At 37.7% G+C, this 10,303-nt stretch overlaps 1 protein-coding gene across 3 annotated transcripts in view; it reads left to right on the top strand.

Annotated features, from left to right (window-relative positions):
- Nucleotides 1-7,623: 7,623 nt before the first annotated feature.
- map2k5 (mitogen-activated protein kinase kinase 5) overlaps nt 7,624-10,303 on the top strand; it is a 91,917-nt gene continuing 89,237 nt past the window's right edge. For all 3 annotated transcript variants that reach the window (XR_008838085.1, XM_056461685.1, XM_056461684.1), the window contains exons 1-3: nt 7,624-8,019; nt 8,210-8,258; nt 8,480-8,547. Coding sequence is in view for 2 of the 3 variants with exons in the window: in XM_056461685.1 (XP_056317660.1) it covers nt 7,888-8,019; nt 8,210-8,258; nt 8,480-8,547 (249 nt within the window). In the remaining variant the exon portion in view is untranslated. The remainder of the gene's footprint in view (nt 8,020-8,209; nt 8,259-8,479; nt 8,548-10,303) is intronic.

The following is a 10,303-nucleotide window of genomic DNA, read 5'->3' as shown; positions in this document are numbered from 1 at the left end:
TTTACATGTATTCAGTTCGCAGACGCTTTTATCTAAAGCGACTTACAATGAGGATAAAAAAGCACTTAAAATAAACAGAGAGTAGCTGTATATTAATGCTATGACAGAAGTACATCACTAAGAAAAGTCAAACCAACCAATAAGTGGTTTGTCAAACCCACTAACCTGTCCAGAGCACACTCAGAATTGCACATTGTTTTCAAGAGATAGAAATGAAATAAAAATTGTGATTCAGTAATTTTGCATATTGTCGAGAAAACACCACTCTGTAATTAGTAGTAAATCTCCTTCGAAGGCCAGAGGGCACTCTCACGTGGAAACCAAAATCCAAATACACAGCGCAGAAGAGCCACAGAAAATCAGAGGATTTAACTGCTTTAATTGATTTAAAGTGACTATTATTAACACAACTACAGAATCATCTCACATTAGGATTTTTTTTAAACACTTGACTTAAGTTATGAAGTGAGTTTGTTGTAAAATCATATTATTAAATGTGGCATTTTCATGTGCTTTCAGATGTAGCATCAACACAGAGCTGCACTTTACCGAAAAGCATTGCAAGCAGCTGTCTATTTTCTTTGATTATCTTTGATTTCAGTATCACGCCAATTAAATCTTATGCAAACTATGGCTTTGTGTAGTAAACGCTGCTCCATTTGAAAGCAGGTGCTGTAGATTTACAGCTGATGACAGAACCGGCTTTACTGACAAAATGACCATGAAAATGACCTTTGCTTAATTTGCAGCCCTACTCAGTGTGCAAATTTGTTACATAATCTAATTTTCTATTTATAAATGACTAAACAGCTCCTGGTTTAGTCTGCTACTGTAGCCACGCCCCTGAACTCTCAAGTTATGCAAATAAATAGGCTGACAAGCCGGAAGGATAGCCTATCACTCCCTAGAGCCTATCATTTAGACCATTATTGGATGAATATTTTATGGCTTTTAAAGTTTTGATCAGAAATGTTTTTGAGAAATTATTCCATAATAACAAAATAGTGCAAGTATTAGTAAAATTATATTAAAAAGTGGATAAATATACAGAAAATATATGGAATATTGTAATTTTCTGCAACATAAGCCTAAAATTTTGTTCAAAACATAATAATGGCAAATCCAGAGAAATAAAAAAAGTGTAAAGTGTTTTTAAATTTTTCCAGAACGATGTACAGTACACAGCACTTTACCTCTTAGCCAGCGTCAGGACGTGGATGCACTGGGGTGCTGTTTTTTTAACATTTCAGTGTTTACGAATAGATTACATTAAAAAAGAACACGAGTAATCTTGACTAACTATACATCAGTCTAAAGCTACAACCCTCAAGCAGCCATTGTAGCTAGTTGCTTTTCAATGGTAAGCTTATGAAGTATGTATTTGCTATATTTCTGCAAGTTGTACAGAACACGCTTAGATATGGAGTACATACTTATCATCGTAATAGAGTATATGCAGAAGGACTTTTAATTTTCAGTAACCTGGGTCAAGCGCTTCCAGTGAACTGTATGCAGTTACAAAATCGGCATGTTTAAGGTCTGTTTTCTTTAAAAATCAACTTCACTGTCTGATTGATATATGATATAAAGTGGGTCTCAGATTGTACATGAAGCACTGTATTAAATTTAAATTTTCCACGCCATGTCTTTAAAATATGAACATATATTTTAGATATATTTATTTTTAATGGCATTTCTGTGATAACCTGCTGATCCTGACACCATGTGTGTGTAAGAGGCATTCCATCTTGTTTTACACTTGAACTAAATGAATGCTGAAGTCTATTTAACTGATTATATTTGAAATACAATACAACATCAATGCTGTAAAAGAAACCGTATAAAATAAAATAAATATATATATCACATTAACCGTTTACCAGAAGTTTATCAGTATGTGAAAAAACACTAGCTCTGCATATACCCTATAACAAGACACACACGCATTTATTGCTGTGCATCACAGAAGGTAAAATCCTCAGAACAACATCCCATAGAACACATTTAGTCCAATGACACAATAGTGTTGAATTATGGATGGTTATTTGCTTGTTTATATCCTTGTTTATGCTGAAGACCTGTTGTTTACATTGTTTACTATGTTAATTGCGCTCGAAAAATGGCCTCTTTGTAGTAAAAAGCAAGACGATGTCATAGCTTACAGTGTTACAAATAAAATGAGACCACGAACTGAATAAAAAATGTCAGTTATAGTTACTAAAATCGAAACAAAGCAAAGTCAAGTGTTTTGACGTTCTCCATATATTATCTGTCAGTCACTTTTAGCCAGTAACTTACTTTCTAGTTTGACTGATGGTGAATTTAGCCAATGGGTGCTTGTTCTTCTGAAAAATTGTGATGTTTATTCATCTATTGGACACATTGTTGTTTTATTGCACTTTGTGCACATTCACTGGTTCAGTGTCCTGTTTATAATTATAAACGGTTTGTCTTTGTGAAGAGAAGGTCCTGCTTCAGCCGATGTTGCAGTAATGGAAGCTTTCCTAGTGTGTCTTTTGTTCCTGTTCTTGTCCAGTGCAGTGAGTTAAACACCAGCAGCTCATGTGTCTGGACTCAAACCGTTCTGTCTCGGCTAAACAGCTTGTCGATGGAGAGAGCAAGAGAGAAAAGCGCGTTTGGGCTGATAAAACGTTTTTTAATTACCAGACACTGCATTCCAGCCTTCTCTCTCAATCCTACGCTCTTCCTCCACTTTGATTTCTGATAATTGTGTTTGCTGATGTGGCAGGTTTTTCCCCTTCTTCTTCTTTAATACTGCACCAGACCCTAAACGCTCCAAGTCCACTGAGGGAGGACAAACAGCAGTTACACATCTCTCTTTTAATCAGCGCTTTACCTCTAGATACATTGACTCTGCTACTCCATTTCTGTCTCTAAACCTGCAACAATGAGACTCAGCCATTTCATATATTGTGCTGTTTGACACACAATCAATGTCATGCAGAGCAGCTGAAGACTCATTGAGACAGAGCTCAGAGCATGAAGGGTTAACCACTCATTAGGTTTGATTGTGTGTTTATGAGCCACTTGTGTATTCAGCTGTTTACACAAACTGTACATTTTAGAGCTATCAAAACCTAATCCCCAGCTGGCAATTGTAATACGAGCATTATAATCTGATCATTAAACAGAGAGCTCTTAGTAAGTTTTCACTAACATCAGGAGGTTAAAACCTGACCGTTCCGTCTCCATTCGAGCGAGCACAACCCTGTCGCGTATTTAAGCATCCCGCTTTTGTCCTCCTAAACAAAGAAAACACTTAAGGTGGCATTCTTCCATTGCTCTTTTGGGAACTGCGACTTTGTTCCACTGACCGGGCCGATAATAGGTCAGGGCTTTGATAGGCTGTAGACACTATTGTTTTAAAGTTTGATGTGAGACCCGATCCTGCTGCTTGGAAGGCTGCGATCATATCATTGTGGATTTCAGCTCGCCGTGGGTCAGACTTGGCTTCCATAGCTGTTTGTCATGACACTTCACAATCCGACCAGTGGTCTAGGGTATCAAGGCTGCATTAGCTGGACTCCGAGGGCCAAAGAAACAAAACTCTGCTTTGCTGAAGGATCAATGTCTGTTGAGGCTTTTGCAATCAGCACCCGGTGACCATGATTGAGTGAATGAGTCTCCCCTAAGATAAGGCTGTAATCAACAGCGCACTAAATGTTCTTTGTTGTACATTCAATTACACGCTAATGAGTTGTGCAAAGTGGAAATCTTTAAATACTAATGCTATTTAAATTGTATATAAGTAAAGCAGAAAAGAGGTAATAAGTAATAGAGGTGAAATACGGAAGAACTAAATAATAGAGGAAGAAATATATGAAGTGATCAACACCCATTGAGACTGCATATAATAAAGTATTTGGTGTAAAAAATTCATTTTAGGTATTATTACTTTTATCTGAGATGATTTTGCACCAGTCGTTTTGATTAACCTGTTGGTGTTGATCAAGATGAATATATTCAATTCAATTAATTTTTATTTGTATAGCGCCTTTACAATGTGGATTGTGTCAAAGCAGCTTAACATAGATGTTCTAGTAAATTGAAACTGTCAGTCCAGTCTTCAGAGTTGAAGTTCAGTTTAGTTCAGTTCAGTGTGGTTTAGTTTTTACTGCTGAAAGTCCAAACACTGAAGAGCAAATCCATCAATGCGCAGCTCCACAAGTCCAAAACCAAGCAAGCGTGGCAACAGTGGCGAGGACCAAAACTTTACCAATTGACGAAAGTGAAGGAAAAAACCTAGAGAGAAACCAGGCTCAGGTGAACACGACCATTTCTCCTCTGGACAAACGTTTTGTCCAGAGCTGCAGTCTAGGCGCTGGAGGTTGGAGAATGCTGGATGTCCATCGTGGAGAAGCTGCAGGTGTGAGTAGGTCAGGTTGGCTCACAGGATCAATGCGGAGACTCGTCTGTCACTGGGGTCTTTCAGGAATCAGTCTCCTTCTCTCCGCTCCTCCACGACCGCCACAGCATCAGATCAGGATACGGCCTGGTCCAGAATTATAAATACCTCGGCATAATTTCTTCACAGGTCTTGGATCACATAAATGATGCTGCACAATCTCTAGAGGCCTTCGTTATCATCTCATCCCACGATCATTAATGGGGAGCAAATTCATTTAGTAACATATTATAAATATTTGGGTGTGATGTTGTATTGTCCAACATCACACCCAAATATTTATAATATGTTAACTTAAGTGGGATGTATGGACCGACTGTATAAGGAAAAAGCTTTAACAGAGAATGTAGTTCTTAAAGACATTATTGTCTTTTATTTTTGACACCACATTGTTGATGATGTTTTATAGTGCTTTTATTGAATGTGTTGCAACATTTTGTGTTATCTGTTGATATGGAAATGCTTCTGAAGCCCAGAAGAGGTCACTGGGGGAGGTGGTAACAGCGGCCAGTATGTTTTTAGGAATTAAACTAAACAGCATTGATAGAATATACAAAGAAAGAGTACTAAATAAGGCTATCATGATTGTCAATGATGAGAGACATCCTTTATCAAACGCCTTCCATTTGTTACCATCAGGTCGTCAATATTGTGTTCCCAGATGTGTAAGAAATAGGAAAAAAATGATCAATTATCACCTCAAGCAATTAAGTTTTTAAATTCCTCCTCCCTCAGTAGCAGTTGATGACCAGTAGACTGGATATTTATTTAGAGTAGGGGTACCATGTTTTTAAATGATTTATTTAAATATATGCCAAATGTGAAATGTCAGAAGTTTCTGTGAGTGTGTGCTGCAAATGAAATTTCCAAACGGGACAAATAAAGTTAATTAACTAACTTGGGATGAGTATCCCCAGGTGGAAAAAGAGAGAGAGAAAAAAAAAGCGTAGCTGCTGTTTATATTGTATTTAAACGAGCTGCAAAAATGCAGTGCTATAAATGAAAATGGTAGTTGTATAAACAAACATAGAAACACACATGTTAAGCATATGAGTGTTTCTAACAAAATGTCTGGTGCATTAAGACAGGAGGAGTGTGTCCTAGAGGTGGTTTGTCAAGCCCACTCACCTGCATGAAGCACACTCATGCATCATACTGTTATGTGATGCACTGTGTGTACGCTTTACTAAAAAGATTTTAAAACTCATGTAAAACTCATAGGTAAAACTAAATTAAAGAGTGGAGTAAGTACGTAAATATGAAAATTCTGTTATCATTTACTCAATTTATTTGTTTCAAACCATGATGAGGTTATTTATTCTGTTAAACACATTTAAATGTAGTCATTTAGCTGATGCTTTTGTCCAAACCAACTTACAATTAAGGAAGGACTAGAAGATAATTAAAAAAAAAGTCTGGAACCTGCAACTATTGACTTCCATATTATTTGTTTCCTACTATGGAAGTTAATGCTTACAGGCTTTCTTCAACATATCTTATTTTGTGTTCAACAGAAGAAAGTTGATTGTTGCTCATGAAGGGTTGGAATCAATCGAAGGCAAGCAAATAGTGAGTAAATTTAGCTTTTTGGTGAACTATTATTTTAAAGGATGATAAAGCATATTAAGAAATAATATTAAACATTATGTATATAATAAGTAATAAAAACATAAGTTTATTGCGTTATATTTAAACAATGAAATTGTGTTTAATTATAATTAGGTACTTGTTTGTAAGTGATGTTAAAGTGAGCTTTGTTTGTTTCTTGTGTAAGCCTATTTGCATTTATGAATTTAAGCATTTGCAATACGCTTATTTCACGCGGCCGCCATTTTAAAGAACCAAAGCGAGGCTGCGGTGGGAAGAAACCCGGAAGTATAGGACAAGGACTGTACACATTACAGTAACATGATGTGGAGTACACACCTCCAGCTGTTGCCGAGATTTCAAAATGCAGAACTGGTGTAAACATCACTTTAATATCATTCAGTAAGTTTAATTTAGAAAATTTAAAGCAATTTAGCATCAAACAACATCACAATCTCTTTAAGAGTAATATGCTCAAGTGTCCTCCTAGGCTTCAGGTCATGGCAGCAGGTAAACACCGTGGGGACACTTCCCTGCTTCAGTCTATGTTACCCAGTGAGCGCTAAAACACTGTAGCACACCCTCGTGTTGTCTGTAATAGTGTTGTCCCGGTACTGAAGTTTTAAAACCATCAATTTCCCGCTGAGTTTTTGACTCGACTGATCTTCACGGCTGCTTCGCGTTCCAGTCTCCTTGTATCTGTGTTTGCACTCAGTTTACCGCCCTTCACCCAGTGCAAACACAGATACACGGAGACGCGAGCGGAAACAGCCATGAAGATCAGTCGAGTCATCAAGCAGATCGCTCGGCTCGTCTGTGTTTGTACTCGGTAAACAGCGGAGGGTGAACTGATGACCTTCTCGGCCAATCACAAGCTAGTCTGTTGATCACGTGAACACAATGGCCAATCAGCGCTGTTTTAAGAAAGCCGTCAACAGTGCCTTAAATGTTAGCGGGAAATTGATGGTTTTTCTTTTAATTCAGTATCGTGACAAGTCTAATATAGTGAAAGAATCAGTTCATTAACTTGAGTTTGATAAATGGCATCTAAAACGTGTGTTTGGGAAAGAAAACGTTAGCTAACTAGTGCCATTTCTCTTAACTTAGCTGAAAATGAGCTCTGATATCCCTTTTTATTTTCACCATTCATTCAGGACGGACCTTCGGGTCACTCGGAAGGCGGTGAAATGATAAATTTGTGTCACTTTCTCTTCGCTGATAAGATATACAGCCAAGTACACAACGTTCTAATGTAACTCCCAACGATACTTCCGGGTTTCTTCCCACCGCAGCCTCGATTTCGCTTTTAAAAATGGCGGCCGCGTGAAATCAGTCTATTAACCACAAAGTTCATTCAAAAACTTCCTTTGACCATATTATGGTTAACAAAATCCAAAAAATGAATAAAGATTACAAAACACGTTTGGGAAGTAAGCACATTAAATTTATACCAGAAAGCCTGAGTAACAGAACAACCCCAAAACCAGTGATTTATAGTTTCATGGAGAGCAACATAACTGATCCAAAATATTCATCACGACTCACGAGATTGCTCCCTGCTGTGAGGCTTTTATGCGCCTCTAGAAGTTCAGCTTCCGGGTAAACGTCGAAATACTTCCGCGTAACTTCCTCTGTTTTACTTTCATTGTTGACAGTTTGATAACTACTGAAAGAATTAAGCACAGTTAACAGTCGGATAGAAAGTGTTCAGCACATCTGGAATGCCATGTCGCGAGTTTATTAGACGGAATGTTCGCTGCGTCAGTCGTGTTTTAAATGCGGCCGTGCTACGTTAAACTGTTAGCCTACTAGCCAGCTCTCAAGCTGCTGTTGGTCTGAAAAGCCAAGATTATGTTTGTCAGTGTGTTTTTGTTATGCTTTTACTTGTTTTGAGTAACCTGAGCAACATGGAATCTGAGGGAATCGTCATCCGGATAAAGACGCCGGTGGGGGACATGGACTCACCAGTGGACAGTCCATCACATCTCAACTTTAATGATTTGCTGGTGAGCAACTGCTTTAACTTAACTCACAGCCTGTTTTCATCTCATATCCTATGGCTTTTAACGAGGGAAACCATTTATGGAGCATGTCATTAATTAAAGCGTGCTTTTCGCTATGGGATTTCGAATAGTGGTGCTGATTGACAGCTGTCAGTCAAATGTGTGATTGCTCAGAGATTCTCTCTTTTGACAGGCCGCGATCAGAGATGCCATGCCTGAAGCCACAGTCACAGCGTTTGAATGTAAGCGTTGCTGCTGTATTTTACTTATTTTACTTAAGTCTAAATTTACTATTAGTATAGCTAATAGAATAAAATGAAATAGGAAAACATAACTTCCTTTCTTTTCAATACTGTTTTCCTGAACTAAAGAGTTGTTCATGCAAATGAGTAAATATAAAGTGCATAATAAAAATGCTTGTGGAAATTAGCTTGTAGATAATGGACTTTGCTTTTGTTTTTAGATGAGGATGAAGTTGGTGACCGAATCACAGTTCGCAGTGATGACGAGCTCAAAGCCATGCTGTCATATGTGAGTATGTCTGATATTTATGTCAGGCTCTTTGTTGTGACTTTTGATTGATCTGTTAAGTGGTTTGACTTCTAAAAACCAGATTATCAACAATTAACTAGAAAAACTTTTCTTAGAATTGTAAACATAACTTCACAAATAGGGAAGTTAATGCACTTGTAAATATTTATATTTTTGTAATTATAGTAGTTTCTTAATAAATAAATAAAAATATTTGAACTTTTCTGATGATTAAGTCAGTTGTTTTGGATATTGTTATTGTCAACAAGAAATTGTACAGACATTCATTCATACATTTGCACCTTTTTCTGACTTTATTGCAAATTTTATTATGTCAAGTCAAAATTGTCACAAAATATATTTTATTACTACTAAATCATTTAGGATATCAATAATATAGCAGCATCAGTAAAGATTATGCAATCATTTACTCACCTTTAACTTATTTGAGTTTTTTTGTTATGTTGATCCAAAGTCCCTAAAAAGCCTCATTCATGTTACGAGCGACTTGCAGCAGCAAAACGACAAGCGAAAGTTTATTTCAACGGAGTGCGAGCTACTTCCCGTGACCTCTGTCTACACAAGCGACAATGACCGTTAGCGACCAGGTGGGCATGTTGAGCGATGCGACAAAGTTGAGAATCCTTCAACTTTCTTGAGCGAACTTTCTTGAGCGACAGGCAATAGGAACACCAGTAGAGCTCATGTGATCCTCTCTCAGCTCGCTTGGAGACCAGTTGTATTCTCCGTGCTGTAGACCTGCACAGACCTGTTTGCAGCAGGTCGCCACCCAGAGCGACAGGTAGCTACAAAGTAGTGTGAATGAGGCATAATGCAAGTCATTTTTTTCGGCAGCCATGTGTGAAACACCTCTCGGGCAGTATGCTTGGGAATTCTGTTGAATGGGGAAACATTAAATTCTCCAAAACAGTTTGTCAAGCTTATAATTACGTTACATATTTGGACAATCTCGTAAGTTTTTTTCTAAACGTCCAAATCAAAGTCGCCATATTTTTATTTTGCCCAAGCTAATGCGCACTCAAAAGGAACGAGATCACGACACTAACATCATTTATGGCCGTTCTACACATTATCATCCTCTGGATAATGCTTCGTCAAATTGCGCTGGCCTTCTGAAGTAATCCACAATTTGCTCTTGATGGCGAATCTCCTCCAGAAATGACAGTGACTCTTTGTTTACAAGCTTGTGGGTGTTTGAGTAGTTGTTGTCATGTCATGTGCGTTTGACAGGACGGACTGTATCTCGCGGTAATTTCATACAGATTACAAAACCAAATGACTTCTGTTATCGAGCGCACTTGGTTCATTTAAAAGTACAGATTTCAAGCTTTATTTGGATATATTTCTTATGTTTGTGTAGCAAATATTCGCTGAGATTCCAGTGCATTTGTTGACTACCAAACTGTTGTAAGGAGCACACGTCTGGTCCGAGCTTCTACCCTGGAGAAAGTCTATAGCGATCGATGATTGATTCCTGTACTAGTAAGCGGGGCTTCATTCGCCATATTGAGCATTACACTTTCTTTTCCAATTCAAAACTATACAAGTGACACATCTTGAGTATTCTGTAGACCTTTTTTCTTAGAACGCAAAATTTCCCATTATGTTTGTATGTATGCGGAAGGAGAATGCTTTGAACTTCCGGTCGGCAGCTGATGCGTATAAAGAGTCACAATCAGACAACTTTGAAACGAAGGTTTTAATCTATTTTATTTGCTTTTAACATCTTTGAATT

This window comes from Danio aesculapii, chromosome 7, assembly GCF_903798145.1.
Source record: "Danio aesculapii chromosome 7, fDanAes4.1, whole genome shotgun sequence".
Taxonomy (NCBI): domain Eukaryota; kingdom Metazoa; phylum Chordata; class Actinopteri; order Cypriniformes; family Danionidae; genus Danio; species Danio aesculapii.
This window is presented reverse-complemented; position numbering and strand designations above follow the sequence as displayed.